The sequence below is a fragment of the Hyperoodon ampullatus genome (genome assembly GCF_949752795.1).
Source record: "Hyperoodon ampullatus genome assembly, chromosome: 12".
Lineage (NCBI taxonomy): Eukaryota > Metazoa > Chordata > Mammalia > Artiodactyla > Ziphiidae > Hyperoodon > Hyperoodon ampullatus.
The window spans coordinates 22008393-22028952 of NC_136925.1; the positions used below are offsets into that span (position 1 = coordinate 22008393).

The 20560-nt window shown below is 35.9% G+C and overlaps 1 protein-coding gene across 4 annotated transcripts in view; it reads right to left on the reverse strand.

Moving 5' to 3' along the window:
* Nucleotides 1-20560, reverse strand: part of RNGTT (RNA guanylyltransferase and 5'-phosphatase) — a gene marked incomplete at its 5' end in the record, with an annotated part of 242019 nt that overhangs the window by 39189 nt on the left and 182270 nt on the right. For all 4 annotated transcript variants that reach the window (XM_079716219.1, XM_079716218.1, XM_079716217.1 and 1 more), the window contains one exon: nt 10127-10193. In XM_079716219.1, the coding sequence (XP_079572345.1) occupies nt 10127-10193 (67 nt within the window). The remainder of the gene's footprint in view (nt 1-10126; nt 10194-20560) is intronic.

A 20560-nucleotide genomic window follows, 5' to 3' on the forward strand; every position in this document is an offset into this window, starting at 1 on the left:
TTTGCAAAGCAAAGGAAACTACAAACAAGATGAAAAGACAACCCTCAGAATGGGAGAAAATACTTACAAATGAATCAATGGACAAAAGATTAATCTCCAAAATATATAAACAGCTCATGCAGCTCAATATCAAAAAAACAAACAACCCAATCCAAAAGTGGGCAGAAGACCTAAACAGACATTTCTCCACAGACATACAGATGGCCAAGAAGCACATGAAAAGCTGCTCAACATCACTAATTATTAGAGAAATGCAAATCAAAACTACAGTGAGGTATCACCTCACACAAGTTAGAATGGGCTTCATCAGAAAATCTACAAACAACAAATGCTGGAGAGGGTGTGGAGAAAAGGGAACCCTCTTGCACTGTTGGTGGGAATGTAAATTGATACAGCCACTATGGAGAACAGTATGGAGGTTCCTTAAAAAAGTAAAAATAGAATTACCATATGACCCAGCAATCCCACTACTGGGCATATACCCAGAGAAAACCATAATTCAAAAAGACATATGCACCCCAATGTTCTTTGCAGCACTATTTACAATAGCCAGGTCATGGAAGCAACCTAGATGCCCATCGACAGACAAATGGATAGAGAAGATGTGGTATATATATACAATGGAATATTACTCAGCCATAAAAAGGAATGAAACTGGGTCATCTGTAGAGACGTGGATGGATCTAGAGACTGTCATACAGAGTGAAGTAAGTCAGAAAGAGAAAAACAATTATCATATATTAACGCATATATGTGGAACCTAGAAAAATGGTACAGATGAACCGGTTTGCAGGGAAGAAATTGAGACACAGATGTAGAGAACAAACGTATGGACACCAAGGGGGGAAAGCAGCAGGGGGTGGTGGTGGTCCTGTGATGATCTGGGAGATTGGGATTGACATATATACACTAATATGTATAAAATGGATAACTAATAAGAACCTGCTGTATAAAAAAATAAAATTCAAAGAAAAAAAAAAGGATCCCTCCTACCCATAACTTACAATTACCGTATCTACTTATGACGGAATATCACTTACTGTAGTAGTCTCAAACTTCTGAAGGTGCTCAAGGTACCAACTTTAATAGTGCCCATTACAAATCACTGGCAACATTAATGGATTTGTATTATCTAGTCTCAGAGTTTCATAGTTTGTTATTGTTCTCGAAGGGTCAACAAAGAGAACACTGGTCTGGAGCTTCCCTAGCTGCCTGAATCATGGCCATGATACACTTGAAATGGGTCTTTATTGCCACCTCTGCCTTGGGTGGGGGGGGTTGCTTTTTCAAACTTTATTAGGCAAGCGGACAAGTAATATTCCTTCCTAACTGACTATTTACTGGAGAAATTATTTTTCTTCTTTTGTGGGAAAAAAGTGAAATATATAACTTCTAGATGTCTAATGTACAATCTAGATCAGAAACCATGGCATTTGTCAGAAATATGACTTCTACAACAGTCATTTTAGATATTATCTTTTCTATTTACATGGTTGTCAATGCGTTTGAAATTCTTTTTAGAAATAAAACATTGGTAGGGAAAACACCCAACAGGATAAGAAACACCATGTTATTTCCTTTCACCAAAATAGGATGTCCACTGCATTATAAATATGTAAGTAAGCACGATACCATTTCCTTTCTTGAGAACATTTCAAAATTACAAAAAAGAATTGTTTAGTCTTTTTCTCTCCAAATCACATGTAACAAGAAGTCAGCTTGATATGACAGATCTGGTTTTCAAAAAAACTAGAATATGCTAAAATGATTTCTAATATTTTTCTATAAAGTGGCTAGCTCAAGAGAGATTGAAAGTAATTGGAATATCCAGCTAAGAAAAATGCTTTCTTAATTGGAAAATAATTTGAGGACTAGATTTAAAATGTTCTCAGAGTAATTCACAAAATCTACATTTCAAATAAAGTTACTGATGTTAATAACAATTTACAACCACAATCTTAAATTAGAAAGTAAAATTAATTTATATTGCCTCAAAGATATCCCAGCTCAAGAGATGAGAAAATAAAGTTTTAAGGCAGTAAATATGTATGTAATTAGAACCAGAGTTTTAAATACTTTGATGAACTTCATGGTAAATACTTGATGGTTTAAAAAAACAACAACAACAAGCTCATAGATACAGAGAACAGGTTAGTTGTTGCCACAAGCAGGGGGTGAGGGTGGGAGAAATGGACGAAGAAGGGGGACAAAAGGTACAAACTTCCAATTATAAGGTAGATACATTCTGGAGATGTAATGTTAACAGCAGAGTGGCTATAGTTAATAAATACTGTATTTTATATTTGGAAGTTGCTAAAAGAGTAGATATTAAAAGTTCTCATCACAAGAAGAAACTGTTTTTTAACTATGTAAAGGGATGGATGTTAAGTAGACTTATTGTGGTGATCATTTTGCAATGTGTACAATATTGGATCATTATGTTTTACACCTGAAACTAATATGCTATATATCAACTATACCTCAATTTAAAAAAAAGCAATATTTGGTTTTCTAGGCATTCTTCAGTAATAATGTTAAATATTTATTTAGTGTTTTTATGTCTCAGGCACTAGGCTAATTGCTGAGGATACAGAAGTACACAAGACACAGCCCAGCCCTATGGGACTCAGATTCTTGTAAACAGATAAGTTTTTTAAGGACATGAAGGTAAGAATACTGAAACTAAAACATGTATGACCACAGGCCTTAAGTGTTCCTCAGTTTTGGCAATAACATGGCCAAAAGCACCTTGGTAAAAATGGCAGGAAAACTACTGCTATTCAATACTTTCTGGAACACTAAGTCTGCAGTTTCAATGTGATTTGTTGGTAACAATGCATGATTTTTAACATCCAGAAAGTTACTAAATGGGCTCACTAGAGCCCAGCAGTGGCCCTGAAGCACTCTGTCGGCAAGTGTGCAGGATAAAATGCTGTCAGCAACTTAATAGTTATTGCATATAAGTAAAGAACCTTTTGGCTTCCATGACAGTTTGTGAGTTTGTTTTTTTTTTTAAGTTTTTTTTCACTTTTTGAATCTGCTTTCAACAAAGAAATACTCATGTCTGCTCTGATTACTGCAACATGAGACACTGAAAATTTGCCTCTCCACTCACAGTACTACAGAAAACTGAGCAATTATTCAATGAATACGGCACACTAATCTAGATCTGCTTCCACTGCTTTCTCTCAATTTCTCACACATCTCCGTTTCTGTTTTTTTCATCTATGGGGATCTTACCTTTATTTGTCTCTCTAGCCTCAAAATACATGAAATCACTTGGAAGACAGAGTAGGCAAAGAAGTTTCTCTTCTGTTTATGAGAATTAGGGTCTTTTTGAAATAGAAAATAGCTTTGCTTGGCTGCATGAAACATCTTAAGTCACTTCTCATTTATCTTTTTCTATACTCTCTTCCTCCCTCTCCCCAGCAACTATGACATCGCATCACTTTCCTCCCCTCCAAAGCCACTCCGAGGACTATCATCAACTCAGGGGCTGGTAAGCTTCCTCACCATCGCCTGCACTGCATCAGTGTGGCAGATGGCAGCATTAGCTGGACAAGTCCTACCCTGCAGCAGTGTTTGCCAAACTATGAGTCGTGACCCATTTTCCAAACAGAGAAGTTAATTTAGTGGGTTGAGACCCACATTTAAAAACTAAATCAATGGAAAAATAAACTGAACAGAATGGAAAATCATACTTATTTTGAAACTTTGGTTTATGTTGTGTGTGTATAAATACACATATGAGTATGTGTGCTAGAACTCAATGAAAATACACTGCTTACATTCCTACAGGTCATGGTGATAAGTTTGGAAGCCAATAAACTACAATACTCAGTTCTAGGCCTGCATCTATATCTGATGTAATACTTCAGATATTTTAGAGATTTAAAATATGGATGTTAAATAATTTCCTTTAGTAAAAAGTATCGATCTAATGAGCCACACATTTTCTAAAACATCATCAGTCAGTGAACAAAACAAATCAGTTTTCCTAGTTTTCTCAGTATTTCCTAAGAGAGACTCCAAATAAATAACTTTATCTTTAAATTTAATTTACCCTAAAAATTAAAATTGACACATTATTAGGCATTTCAAAGATATTTTTAAGTAACAAATAACAATCCAAGCTCAATATACCTAAAAAGGAAAAGTATTCTACTTTTTTTAATTTAAAAAAGTCTGAGGGAATGGTTTGATGGATTTTCAAATATTTCAAAGATGAAGAAGAGATCATTATTTCTTTGCACTAACGGAATATGTATATGAATACAAACACCAATTTTACACCAATTTTATATTTCCTGGGCTGTAAAGCGACTTAAAAATTGAACTCAGAAAGCCTAGAGTATGAGACTGTGACTAATGGCACCCAGTGCCTCAGCAGGGATGGAACCAAGTTCTGAGGCAGAGAATAACCCAGCTGTACTGACTATAAAATAACTGCCTCAGAATAACGGTTATACTCCTTACATTTCACATATGGCTGCTGCATGGAATTCATAGTTAAAATACAAAAGACATTTTTCAGCTATTCCGCAGTGTCAGAGTGAAAACTGTATGTGACTCAGCCTCACAGCTTCACACACTTCTTGGGCTGTCTGAACTGCAAGAGGCAACTAATACCAAGCCCGGTGGAGAGGGACAGCCCTGTGGCTCTGAGACTTTCCATAACAATCCTTCAGTTGATTAAAAGTGATGCTGACAAGCTTCCATCCTTCTTGGTTTTATGCATTATGGCTGGTAAGTGGAGCCTCCAGGACTAGAATCCTATGAGAATAGCACTGAGATTTTTACTGCACTGTAAAATGTTTTAGAAAACAACACAGAATAAGAGGTATAAAATGTAAACTACTGGGACTTCCCTGGTGGCTCAGTGGTTAAGAATCCGCCTGCCAACGCAGGGGACACAGGTTCGATCACTGGTCCGGGAAGATCCCACATGCCGTGGAGCAACTAAGCCCATGCGCCACAACTACTGAGCCTGCGCTCTAGAGCCTGCGAGCCACAACTACTGAGACCACGCGCCACAACTACTGAAGCCCACGTGCCTAGAGCCCGTGCTCTGCAATAAGAGAAGCCACCACAATGAGAAGCCCTCGCACCACAATGAAGAGTAGCCCCCGCTCTCCCCAACTAGAGAAAGCCTGCGCACAGCAACGAAGACCCATGCAGCCAAAAATAAATAAATAAATAAAGTTTAAAATAAATAAATAAAATGTAAACTATTATTTAAACTTGACCATGTCTACAAAAATAAACTATGAACAACAGGATTATATACACACTGAATTAAGATAAAGGTATTATGCAAAGATATACAGAAATAACCACCCCTCCACCCCAAAAAGCTTCTGACAACTTGAAAGCATTCAAATAAGAATTAAGTAAAATTTTACTTTTTTCAAAACTTTCCTTTTGAATTTAAAAGACTACATATAAAGATATAATGAAACATATCTCTTACTTAAGAAAACCCTAAGTCACACACAGCCCAGTACATCTAGAAACTTATCTTAATCTCAATAAAGTTGAAAGAAGTTAGTCTTGGATGAGGGTGAAATCTACCTCATTTACAGCACGAAACAATAGCTGTGGATATGTGAGGCAATTCTTTTCTTACTCTGTATTACAACTCATTATAAAATGATCAGTGTTGTATTTAGTTTATCATATTTTAGTTTAAAATAAGAGAATAATCATGCATGTTTAAAATCAAGTTCTTCAGATGACAAATTTCCCATGAAAATTTATTCTGATGACTTTCAGAAGATGTTAAGAGATATAAAAGGTAAAGTTGGAATAACTTCCTCTAAAAATAATGAAACGTGAAACTAGCATGAAGATGTACTGGTCTAAGACTGTAATGAAGTCCCATGTTTGTACACACTGGTATCTTTACCTAGGGCTTGGACAGAAAACTAAAACTAAAAGATGGGTAATAATGGGAGAGGGAGGGAGGGAGAGACAGAGAGAGAGAGAAAGAGTGGTTGTAACAATTCATGTTATATGCTAATAGTACATACATCTATTGTCACGCTATAGCAAATTTTCTGAACTCATTTAACACTAGCCCAAATATCCACCATCCTTTTTGTGTGTTCCTTTTTCTCTTTCTGATATTTATAAATTGGAGCTCCTTTTTAGAAATACAAATGTAAAATGCCACTTTAACAAATGTAGCCTCTAACACCAAGCCACTCACACTTAGTCCTGTGATGTTAATAAATGAGAATTCCTTTTCCTAAATACTCAAATGAACAATTTTCTATCTTGATTTATAAAAAAAAAAAAATTCAACCAATAATCTCTTAAGAAAGCAAAACAGTTTCCATTTATTAAAGGTTATATCTGATATCTATGCCACACAATACAGTATCATTACATTTAGTTTAACAGCAAACAAATACTGGTATTTCATGTCCAGAAAGTCAGATGCAAGGCAAGGGGCAGGGAATGAACCTTAAATTTCTAGCCTAATCTCAAGCATTTAAACTATGATTTTTTAGAATTGTTTTCCAATTAACTTACAGGCATTCTAATTAGGTAGGGATCTATACAGCATTTTCTTAAGAACCATAGGAATTATAAAAGAACTTCAACAATTAATGAGGATAAGAAATCCTTTCACAGTACATGAGAGAAACCTTTCCTATAGCAACATCAAAGGAAAAGGATGGCCTAAAATAATGGACTTTTTTCTATTGAATTGATTATCCAGGCATAAAGGGTTGACAAAGGATTGACCTCTGTCACTGGGCTTGTTAGAAAGGGCTTGGATATAAAGCAGAAACTAATAAAAAAAAAAAAAAAAAAAAAAAAGAAAGGGCTTGGATAAAGAAAATGATATGTTAATGAATCAGGTGAGTGATGGAGGAATCACCCTCCTACATACATACACTTATGTTTTTGAGACAACATGTAACACACACACACACACACGCACAAATTCTACCCTTCCTTAAATATATCAGATAAGCCTCTCACTTTTTCATTATTTCAGTTCTAATACAGAGAAACAGGATTTTCCAAACCAATGGACGAAAAAAAAATTGGGCTTTTAGAAATGTTTCTGCTGAAACTTATTAGAATTCCTGCCTCTGCTGGAGAATTTGGTGAACAGGATAGTGAGGGAGGTTTATGAAGAGACTCTTGCCAACTCCACTCGTGTTCCAGGGATGTTAAAAATAGAATTAAAACAAATGTACCTGAACGCTTGTCGTTACTTAGGGCATCAGAAACGTTCAAGAGGGTCCACAACTTAAGACCCTAATGTGGACTTTTGAGAGTGTCTTAAGTTAAATTAAGGAAGGTATTTAAAGAAGTGCTGATGCTATGGTAGCTAAAGAAGGTTTATCATTTTAAAATGTCAATAATGTGACTAAACCGCCTCAGTATTAAATATCTTATATGTCCTATTCAGGCTCAGTCTATTCTGAAAACTCTTTGTTCTTCAAAGCATAAAAATATGTCATATATGTAGGGGGAAAGGAATTCAAAATCACATCCGACAAATGAACGTGAGAAAAATAATTAACTCATGAAGCCAAGAAACAAATGTGAGGAAAAATCCAATACTAAACCAAAAAAACAAATCAAATTTTACAGGTCTTTCAGAAAACATTAATAAAGTTAAAATAACAAAGGAAAAGGATGACTGCAAACCTTTCTTTTTATTTACTGCCTTGAACGTTCATAATATTATTCCACTTTTTACAAGAAAGCCTAGTTGGAATCTGTGCTTCAATCCTCAACTAATATTGCTATAAAAACAATTTTTGACAAAAAATTGAATGCTTTCCCTCTAAGATCAGGAACAAGGCAAGGATGTCCGTTCTCACCATTTCTAATCAACTTTGTACTGTAGGTTTTAGCCAGCGCACTAAAGCAAGAAAAAGCAATAAAAGGTATCAATATCAAGATCAGAAAGGAAAAAGAAAACTGCCTATTAGTAGATGACATAATCATTTATGTAGAAAATCCTATGAAATCTACAAAAAAAGCTACTAGAATTACTAATTGAGTGTAGTAAAGTTGTAGGATTTAAAGTAAACACACAAAATTTAATCGTCTTTTTATGTACTAGCAATGAACAATTGTAAATTGAAATAAAAAGTACTTTTAAAATAGAATCACAAATATAAAATATTTACAGATAAATTTACTTTTAAATGTGCAAGACCAACACACTGAAACAATGAAATACTGCTGAGAGACATTAAAGATCTAAATAAATGGAGAAATATGTGGCTTTGATGAACTGTAAGATTCAATACCGTTATGATGTCATTTCTCTTCAAATTGATCTCCAGATTCAACGTGATCCAAATCAAAATTCCAGCAGGTAATTTTACAGAAATTGACAAGATGATTCTAACATTCACATGGAAATTAAAGGAACCCAGAGTAGTCTAAGCAACTTTGAAAAAGAACAAAGTTGCAGGATTTACACTACCTGACTTCATGACTTATTCTAAAGCTACAAAAATCAAGACAGTGTGATACTGGTGGAGGGATAGATACATAGGTCAATGCAACAGAATAAAGAGCTCAGAAATAGATTCACACACATATGGTGAATTGATTCTCAACTAAGATGCAAAGGCACTTCAATGGTGGAAAGGATACCCTTTTTAACAAATGGTTTCGGAACAACTGGATATCCACGGGCCAAAAAAAGGTTGGGGTGTAGGGGGACAATATTCCTCTATGCCTTGAACCTTGCATCATATACAAAAATTAACTCCACTGGATAACTTAAATGTAAAACCTAGAACTATAAAGATTCTAGAAGAATACATAGGAGAATAATCTTTTGGCCTTTGGACTAGGCAAATATTTCTTAGATCAACACTAAAAGCAAGAACCATGAAAAAAAACTAATAAACTGAACTTCACCAACATTAAGAATTTTTGCTCTTTGAGGATCCTGTTAAGAGAAATCCCATATCTGATAAAGGGCTTACATCCAGAAGATATATAAAGAATGCTCAAAACTCAACGGTAAGAAAACAAAAAACCCAACTAAAAAATGGCAAGTTTTGAACACACACTTCACTAGAGACGTACAGATGACAAATAAGTACATGAGAAGATGCTCAACATTATTAGTCATTACAGAAATGCAAATTAAAACTCCAATGAAATACTATATACCTATAAGAATGACTAAACTTAAAAAGACTGACCATACCAAATGTTGATGATGATATGGAGGAACTGACACTCACCCTGCTGGTGGGGAAATAGTTTGGTAGTTTCTTAAAAAGTTAAAACATACAACTGCCATTTAACTCAGCCATTTTGGCCTTAGGTATTTACCCAAGAGAAATGAAAATATATGTCCATACAGAGACTTGTACACAAATGTTCACAGCAGCTTTATTTGTAATAGTCAAAAAGCAGAAACAACCCAAATGTCTCTCAATGTGTGAAAGGATAAAGAAACTGTGCTAAAACCATATAATGAAATACTACTCAGCAATAAAAAAGAATGAACTACTGAAGTGTAACAACATGGGTGAATCTCAAAATAATAACACTGAATGAAAGAAGCTAAAAGAGAGAGAGAAAGAAATACAGTATGATCCATTTATATAAAATTATATAAAATTTATATAAAATTCTGGAAAGTGCAAATTAACCTATAATGATTAGATCAGTGGTCACCTGGGAACTGAAAAAGAAAAAGGAAGGGCAGGACGGGGGAGTTCAAAGGGGCACAAGGAAACTTTTAGGGGTGATGGATATTGTGGTGATGGTTTCACAAGGGTATGTCAAATTGTACAGTTTAAATATGTATATTTTACTGTATGCCTATTATACCTCAATAAAGCTGTCAAAAAATTCTATTGGTAAAAAGGGTAATATGGCTCTAAATTGTACTCTTCTTAACTAATCACTGAAGTGCAATGGTCAAAATTAACGCTACTAAGGGCAAGATTATTAAACTAATCGATTCACTGAAAAACTGAATTACTTTTTCATCAGAGATATGCAAAAACTAATGAAATTAATAATTCACATTCCCAAATTTTTGTGATAGTTATTTGCAGGGTTTTGGTGGGTTCTGGACGAGTGAACTGTATCTAGGAAAAATATACTAGAAAATGAACAACCATACCTTGATTTGTGCAAAGGGTCTTTCATAACCTCCAACATAGAGAAGGCCAACATTCTGAGGAAGTAACCTACAAAGGAAAAAAAAGCATTATTTATAAAATACTCTTCCTTAAATATGAGGTTGTATAATTACCAAAATTTGTATAATAGATCCTGACTATGAAAAAATTAATATCTATGCAATTTTTCTTGTCTTTTTGCACGATGGAATAGTAACCAGCAAAGGAATAGTAACCAGCAAAGGAATAATTCTTTTTTTTTTTTTTTTTGTGCGGTACGCGGGCCTCTCACGGGCCTCTCCCATTGCGGAGCACAGGCCCCGGACGCGCAGGCTCAGCAGCCATGGCTCACGGGCCCAACCGCTCTGCGGCACGTGGGATCCTCCCAGACCGGGGCACGAACCCGCGTTCCCTGCATCGGCAGGCGGACTCCCAACCACTGCGCCACCAGGGAAGCCCCCAGGAATAATTCTTATACTTCAGAAAATGATGGGTAAATATTGAGAATGGCAACTTAAATGTAAAACAGTCTAACATACTAGTAATTCTAGCAAAATTACTACATAGGGGAGAAATAAAAGAAGCAATGCATATATTTAAAAACCTATAAAAGTTCAATTCAGGAAACACTCACTGTGTGTCTATATTATGCACTATGGAGATAATATAAACCTAAACAGTTCAGTCCCAAAATTTAACAGGAAAACCAGATACACAATTAACCCTAACAAAAGTTGGCCTCTGATAAATGCTATTCTAGAGGTATTTGCCATTGCAAAGTAGTGGAGTGAGAGATACCTTCTACGGAGGGAGCTGAAGAAGCCTGAAGAGGAATTTAGGCTTAACTTTTAAAGGGTTGGTAAGGCAAAGGGAGAAAATTTAAACTATATCCTGAGAATGTAGAAGATTTGAAACCAAAAGTAAAGAAGTCTGGCTGAAGTAAGGGATAAGTTAGTCAGAGATGAAAACCCGAAGAAGGTTTGGAATGGGCCATGAAGAACATCAAATGTCTTATCTTTATTTCATAAGTAATATTTATTTTTTTGTACAGACAATAAGTGCACATGAAAATAAAAATCAAACCATCTAGAGGGTGGGGGTAAAATGGTTACCTTCCCTGCATCATTCCTTCCTTCCTATTTAAAGAGGGCTATCATTCTTGACTACATTGAAACACTGTGAATAAGGAAATACCATCATTAGAACTATGCTTGTGGAGCATGTACTTGTGCTGGGTATGAGAAGGTCATAATTAAATTAATTACTCTACGATATCTTGTAATCACTGTCACCGGGTGACAGTGTGAGATGGTTGTATGATTACTGAAGGGGAGAATACACCAACCCAAAATACAACACTTTGATGAGTGGATTATTTTGAGCTGAAGGCAATCAAGACCTAGGAGACTCAGGAAAACTTTTTCCCTCTCTGGTAACTGCCTAAAAGAACTTAGATAGGGGGCCTGGCCCAGAAAGAGAGCTATTACCATAGATAACATTTTTATCTGAAAGATCAATCTGCATGGCAGGGCAAACTTCTAAATACAAAACATCTGTTCTTCTCATCATCCTGTGAGTTACCCTCCTCCCCTTTGAAGACCCAGGCCCTTATCCCATTCCTTAGCACAGGATGGCACATAAGCCTCAACTGCTCAGCCTACCCTTGAGTCTCTTATCTTTGGGGATCCCATACATACTAACTTAAATACGTTTTTCTCCTGTTAATCTGTCCTATGTCAATTTAATTATTAGACCAAAGAACCTAGAAGAAAAGAAGGGGAAATTTTTCTACCCCTACATAACCTTCCACTGACTTGGTCTAGTAAGACTAATAAAGTTCACTCTTAAAGCACCTTAGATTTTATGAAATAAGGTAGATAGATATTCCACCTCCTAGGAACACCTCTGTTCCCTACATTCTTTAAAGGCCTATAAAGTACTGAAGGCCACTAAAGGAAAGCTAATAGCTGACAAACACAATAATAAATTAAACCAATTTAGCAAAAAGCTACAGTACTTAAGTTCGGCATGTGAGTGATACTTACAGTTATGCCTTTTAGCATGTTCTTGAAGGTTACAAACATGACTAAAGGGATATTTGTTCACTGGATGCAAGTAGAAAGCATAAGAAATGTCCCCAAATCTCAACTAGGAAATGGAGAATTTCTTCACAATCATTTGACAAATAAGAAATTAATCAAAGCAACAAAACTTTAAATCTCTCACAAATTGCCAGTATCACAAATTTAATGTTAGTTTTATATTGCAGTGGTAATTTATTTCCTATATAACAAATGATCACAAAAAGCTTCATAAACCTCTTTTAGAAGTAAGAATAGTCACTGTTCATACAAATACATGATACAAAAGGAAGAGAATAAAAGCTGGCTGTATTTAAAAATCAATATGCCTCTAATTACTACGTATATACATTTTAGGAAGCTTGCCAATATACTACTCAGTGTGTCCTCCCCTTCCTCCAACTTGCCTATCTAATAACTACCTTCTAAACAAGAAATATCTTAAATGTTAGTTACACAGCATATATATATTTTGCTTTTTAAATACTGTTCTTTCTGATTCATGTCTGTATTATTCCTTACATAAATTACATTACCACCTTCATTTGAGTGGGTTTTAATATGTATCATAATTTAAACGTTTGCTATGTGTAAAATAATTAATACTTTGAGAACAAAAATTCCAACTTCTAAGATGGAACATTTCCTAAAATGCTTTTACCTTTCAAAAAATTATTATCGTAAATTGTATACAAAATTATTGTCAAACAATAGGCACCATTTTATTATGACAGGGTATTTGTATATAATATAGCATTCACACATTTTAAATCCCCAGGGTAAAGGCATTAATTCAGCATTTACAGATGCATTATAAATGTTAAAATAAAAAGCATATGTTAAAATAAAAACCATGACGCATTTAGTACCAGATAATTGTTTTGTCCTTCTATTAGGTGAACATTAATATAACCTTTATACAAATGCTAATAACTTCCAAAAAATTTGCTTGTAACTAAATGCTTCTATAGTGTGGCTACCAAAGAAATTTTTAAAGTAAGAAGGCACTGCTGAGCAAAAGCTAAGAGAATTCGGCACCACTAAATCAGCTTTACAACAAATGCTAAAGAAACTTCTCTAGGCAGGAAACATAAGAGAAGGAAAAGACATACAAAAACAAATCCAAAACAATTAAGTAAATGGTAATAGGAACATACATATTGATAACTACCTTAAATGTAAATGGATTAAATACTCCAACCAAAAGACACAGACTGGCTGAATAGATACAAAAACAAGACCCGTATATATGCTGACTACAAGAGACCCACTTCAGACCTAGGGACACATACAGACTGAAGGTGAGGGGATGGAAAAAGTTATTCCATGCAAATGGAAATCAAAGGAAAGCTGGAGTAGCAATTCTTATATCACACAAAATAGACTTTAAAACAAAGACTTTACAAGAAACAAAGAAGGACACTACATAATGATCAAGGGATCAATCCAAGAAGAAGATATAAGGATTGTAAATATTTATGCACCCAACATAGGAGCACCTCAATACATAAGGCAAATGCTAACAGCCATAAAAGAGGAAATCCACAGTAACACAATCAAAGTAGGGGACTTTAACACCCCACTTTCACCAATGGACAGATCATCCAAAATGAAAATAAATAAGGAAACACAAGCTTTAAATGATAATTAAACAAGATGGACTTAATTGATATTTATAGGACGCTCCATCCAAAAACAACAGAATACACTTTCTTCTCAAGTGCTCATGGAACATTCTCCAGGATAGATTATATCCTGGGTCACAACTCAAGTCTCGGTAAATTTAAGAAAACTGAAATCATATCAAGCATCTTTTCCAACCAGAACGCTATGAGGCTAGATATCAATTACAGGAAAAAACCTGTAAAAAATACAAACACATGGAGGCTAAACAATACACTACTAAATAACCAAGAGATCACTGAAGAAATCAAAGAAGAAATCAAAAAGTACCAGCATAAATGACAATGAAAACACAATGACCCAAAACCTATGGAATGCAGCAAAAGCAGTTCTAAGAGGGAAGTTTATAGCAGTACAATCCTACCTCAAGAAACAAGGAGCATCTCAAATAAACAACCTAACCTTACACCTAAAGGTATTGGAGAAACAAGAACAAAAAATCCCCAAAGTTAGCAGAAGGAAAGAAATCATAAAGATCAGATCAGAAATAAATGAAGAAAACAATAGCAAAGATCAATAAAACGAAAAGCTGGTTCTTTGAGAAGATAAACAAAATTGATAAACCATTAGCCAAACTCATCAAGAAAAAAAGGGAGAAGACTCAAATCAATAGAATTAGAAAAGAAAAAGGAGAAGAAACAACTGACACTGCAGAAATACAAAGGATCATGAGAGACTACTACAAACAACCATATGCCAATACAATGGACAACTTGGAAGAAAATGGACAAATTCTTAGGAAAGCACAACCTTCCAAGACTGAACCAGGAAGAGAGAGAAAATATAAATAGACCAGTCACAAGCCCTGAAATTGAGACTGTGATAAAAAATCTTCCAACAAACAAAAGCCCAGGACCAGATGGCTTCACAGGTGAATTCCGTCAAACATTTACAAAAGAGCTAACACGCATCCTTCTCAAACTCTTCCAAAAAATTGCAGAGGAAGGAACATGCCCAAACTCATTCTACGAGGCCACCATCACCCTGATACCAAAACCGGACAAAGATGTCACAAAGAAAGAAAATTACAGGCCAATATCACTGATGAACATAGATACAAAAATCCTCAACAAAATACTAGCAAACAGAATCCAACAGCACATTAAAAGGATCACACACCATGATCAAGTGGGGTTTATCCCAGGAATGCAAGGATTCTTCAGTACGTTCAAATCAATCAATGTGATACACCATATTAACAAACTGAAGGAGAAAAACCATATGATCATCTCAATAGATACAGAAAAAGCTTTTGACAAAATTCAACACCATTTATGATAAAAACCCTCCAGAAAGTGGGCATAGAGGGAACCTACCTCAACATAATAAAGGCCATATATGACAAACCCAGAGCCAACATCATTCTCAATGGTGAAAAACTGAAAGCATTTCCTCTGAGATCAGGAACAAGACAAGGATGTCCACTCTCACCACTATTATTCAACATAGTTTTGGAAGTCCTAGCCACAGCAATCAGAGAAGAAAAAGAAATAAAAAGAATCCAAATAGGAAAAGAAGAAGTAAAGCTGTCACTGTTTGCAGATGACATGATACTATACATACAGAATCCTAAAGATGCTACCAGAAAACTACTAGAGCTAATCAGTCAATTTGGTAAAAAGTAGCAGGCTACAAAATTAATGTACAGAAATCTCTTGCATTCCTATACACTAATTAAGAAAAATCTGAAAGGAAACACTCCCATTTACCACTACAACAAAAAGAATGAAACACCTAGGAATAAACCTACCTAAGGACACAAAAGACCTATATGCAGAAAACTATAAGACACTGATGAAAGAAATTAAAGATGATACAAATAGATGGAGAGATATACCATGTTCTTGGATTGGAAGAATCAACACCGTGAAAATGACTATACTACCCAAAGCAATCTACAGATTCAATGCAATCCCTATCAAACTACCAATGGCATTTTTCACAGAACTAGGACAAAAAATTTCACAATTTGTATGGAAACACAAAAGGCCCCAAATAGCCAAAGCAATCTTGAGAAAGAAAAATGGAGCTGGAGGAATCAGGCTTCCAGACTTCAGACTATACAAAGTTGCAGTATGGTACTGGCACAAAAACAGAAATATAGATCAATGGAACAGGATAGGAAGCCCAGAGATAAACTCACGCACATATAGTCATCTGATTTTTGATAAAGGAGGCAAGAATATACAATGGAGAAAAGACAGCCTCTTCAATAAGTGGTGCTGGGAAAACTGGACAGCTACATGTAAAAGAATGAAATTAGAACGCTCCTTAACACTATACACAAAAATAAACTCAAAATGGATTAAACACCTAAATGTAAGGCCAGACACTATAAAATTCTTAGAGGAAACCACAGGCAGAACACTCTATGACATAAACCACAGCAAGATCCTTTTGGACCCACCTCCTAGAGAAATGGAAACAAAAACAAAAATAAATAAATGGGAGCTAATGAAACTTAAAAGCTTTTGCACAGCAAAGGAAACCATAAACAAGACGAAAAGACAACTTTCAGAATGGGAGAAAGTATTTGCAAATGAAGCAACTGACAAAGGATTAATCTCCAAAATTTATAAGCAGCCCATGCAGCTCAATATCAAAAAAACAAACAGCCCAATCCAAAAATGGGCAGAAGACCTAAATAGACATTTCTCCAAAGAACATATACAGATTGCCAAAAAACACATGAAAGGATGCTCAACATCACTCATCATTAGAGAAATGCAAATCAAAACTAAACTACAATCCGGTATCACTTCACACTAGTCAGAATGTCCATCATCAAAAAATCTACAAACAATAAATGTTGGAGAGGGTGTGGAGAAAAGGGAAATCTTTTGCACTGTTAGTGGGAATGTAAATTGATACAGCCACTATGGAGAACAGTATGGAAGTTACTTAAAAATCTAAAAATAGAACTACCATTCGACTCAGCAATCCCACTACTGAGCATATACCCTGAGAAGACCATAATTCAAAAAGAGCCATGTACCACAATGTTCACTGCAGCACTATTTACAAGATGCAGGACATGGAAGCAACCTAAGTGTCCACCAACAGATGAATGGATAAAGATGTGGCCCATATATACAATGGAATATTACTCAGCCATAAAAAGAAATGAACTTGAGTTATTTGTAGTGAGGTGGATGGACCTAGAGTCTGTCATACAAAGTGAAGTAAGTCAGAAAGAGAAAAACAAATACTGTATGCTAATACATATATATGAAATCTAAAAAAAAGAAAAAAAAGTTGTGAAGAACCTAGGGGAAGGACAGGAATAAAGACGCAGACGTAGAGAATGGACTTGAGGACACGGGGAGGGGGATGGGTAAGCTGGGACGAAGTGAGAGGGTGGCATGGACTTATATACACTACCAAATGTAAAATAGATAGCTAGTAGGAAGCAGCCGCATAGCACAGGGAGATCAGCTCGGTGCTTTGTGACCACCTAGAGGGGTGGGACAGGGAGGGTGGGAGGGCGATGCAAGAGGGAGGAGATATGGGGATATATGTATACCTATAGTTGATTCACTTAGTTATACAGCAGAAGCTAACACAACATTGTAAAGCAATTATACTCCAATAAAGATATTAGAAAAAAAAATGGCAGCATTGCTGGAAAAAAAAAAAGAAAGAAAGAAAGGAAATCTATTAGAGCTTTTGAAAAAAGTAAAGATAGGCAAGTCTAATGTTCATTTTGTTTCAATTTCCCAAATACAAATATTAACAAATATCTATTCTGGAAAGAAAGCTGCAAAATTATTTCCAGAAAATTTTGTCACATAAAGGAAAAGTAAAACTTGGCAGGTAATAGAAAGAACATTATTTAAAAGAACCTCATTCACCATCATTCACTGACAATATATCAGGCTTACAAAAAAACTGCTTTATAAGGAAATTGAGTCTATAATTATTTCAAATTAAAAGTTAAAAAAAGGCAAAGGGGATCTTTCTAAAAATAAGCTACATAACTCAAAATTAACTGTTCTGTCTACAAGCCCTAATTACATTACCCACTAACTGATACACTTTTCAACTGCAACAAAATACTCTGAAAAAACTTTCAGTATCATGAATACTGACTGACTTAAATAAAATCCCACTTCGAAGCCAATGAGCAAGTTCTCCAAAGAGCAGACTACATCCAATATATTTCATACTAGAAAAAAAGAGAAAGTAAATGCACCTAATATGGGATCAGTAGGGCCCTTCTGAATTTGAGAAAATGCACATTATTGAGAAGGCCTACATTATTCTTTGAGACTTCTAGTATAATGTAGGTAAAAGCAGCATATGCCATTAGCCCCAGATGAAACTTGAATAGCAAGTGAGTGAGTTTATTAGTATCCTTACAGACTTTTCATAGCCTACACTTTTCTCTCCTGGTTTGCTTTCTAAACCTTGGTATAGGAGTAACAAAATGCTCTAGACTTCCATGAAAAAAATGAAAAACCAACAACAACAACAACAACAACCACATGGTTAAATAAAGAATCTGCCTGTAGAAATGAATACATTCCTAGCTCTGACAAATGAGAGGGTCTGTAATGACACCCAGCAGCAACAACCATGCAGAGGACCTAGATCCATGTTTCCAACCACCAATCTTCACCAATTAAAAAACAAAAACAGGGCTTCCCTGGTGGCGCAGTGGTTGAGAGTCCGCCTGCCGATGCAGGGGACGCAGGTTCGTGCCCCGGTCCGGGAAGATCCCACATGCCGTGGAGCGGCTGGGCCCGTGAGCCATGGCCACTGAGCCTGCGCGTCCGGAGCCTGTGCTCCGCAACGGGAGAGGCCACAGCAGTGAGAGGCCCGCGTACCGCAAAAATCAAAAACAAAAACACCTGGGCTCTTTGGAGAAAGGGCTGATTTCTGGACTGAGGTGGGGAAAGTATAAGAAGAGCCTGGAACATCTTGTGGTACTGGGAAGTAAGGAGATATGGAAAAGTGATGAGAGCATGTCAAAAAGACACAGATGTTGAACTGAAGGCGTTCCCAAGGACCGAAGCCAAAACAGCAAAATAAAATCATAGTGCTGGATTATAACCCATGGAGTGAAATATTCCTAAATCCTTAATAATATAAATAAGTATATGAGGAAGAGGGGACAGTGGTTCTTTCCATTTCAATCCCTATTAATGCACTGAAAAAGAATGAAGGAAATTGAAATTCACCATATTTGAAATATTTGCCGAATTGAAATTGAAAAACACCACACTAAGGATTGTTGCAGGCAAAAACCATTGAAAAATACTAAAACTACAAGACGAAGGTAGGATGAGAAACTTGACATCTGCCTAGTCTCAAAATTTCTACCCAGAAAACACTTACTAATCATAAACATAGCAACTTTAAAATCCAGCAGACTCACTTAACCAAATAATCAAAATTACCAACATGAGCTCCAACCCCCGACATAATGCACCTAGAAGAGCACACTGTCGCTTTCGTGGTGTGCCTTCCTAAAAATACATCCCCCCAAAAGATCACACTAAGGGGCGTTCTATATAATAACCAGTAGTCTTCAAAAAGTGTCAAGATCAGGCTTCCCTGGTGGCGCAGTGGTTGAGAGTCCACCTGCAGATGCAGGGGACACGGGTTCGTGCCCCGGTCCGGGAAGATCCCACATGCGGAGCGGCTGGGCCCGTGAGCCATGGCCGCTGAGCCTGCGTGTCCGGAGCCTGTGCTCTGCAACGGGAGAGGCCACAACAGTGAGAGGCCCGCGTACCGCAAAAAAAAAAAAGTGTCAAGATCATGAAAAGTGAAAGTGAGGTACTGTCCCAGATTATATTAAGATTGTGTAAAGGAGACATGAAGCCAAATATAAAAGAACATAGAGTTGCATTTATGTAAGGTTCAAAACCAGGCAAAACCAAACCCTAGTGTTTAGAATTGCATACCTAAATAATAAAAGTATAAAAAAGAGCAAGGAAGTAAAAATCACAAACTTACAGATAATGGCTATCTTTGGTGGGAGAGAGAAATTTGTGAATGAGAAATAGCATGCTGGAGGCATCTAGGGTGCTGGCAATATGTTTTTTTGTTGTTCTGAGTAGTAGTTAAATGTATGTTGGTTCCATGAAATTTCAGTAAGCTGTACATTTATATTTTATGTACTTTTCTGTATGTATACCTCATACTATAAAAGGTCTTAATATAAAAAGCCCAAAGAAAAAAACCAACATAAGCAATCAGTGAGAGAGTAAGAGTGACTCCTAAACGAAGGATACAATATTAATTGGTATATTAACATATTTTAATATTCCTGTAAAAATAGATGAGTATTTTAAGAGATGAGCTTCTAGGGAATCCACAAGTCACTCATCCTCTTCTTAGTACTAGAGCTACAAATTCTACGGCATAAATATAATATGAAAACACAGAACTCACATATCTGGGCATAATGGTTTTAAATAGAAAGGCAGTAAAATAAAACAAAAAAAGGAACATAAGTGCATTAAAAATGTACAGACAAATTTTCCAGTCCCAGCCAAGATAAGATGGTACCTGAGAGAAGGGAAACAAATGAAGTCCCACCACTACCCCAGCCTACCACCTGGAGCCAATAAAGACTAACATATTTACTATCTGATCCTTTGGAGAAGAAAATGGCCAGTCCCATTTCAAGACAAATGAAAGCATATGTCTACGAGAAGACTTGTTTCC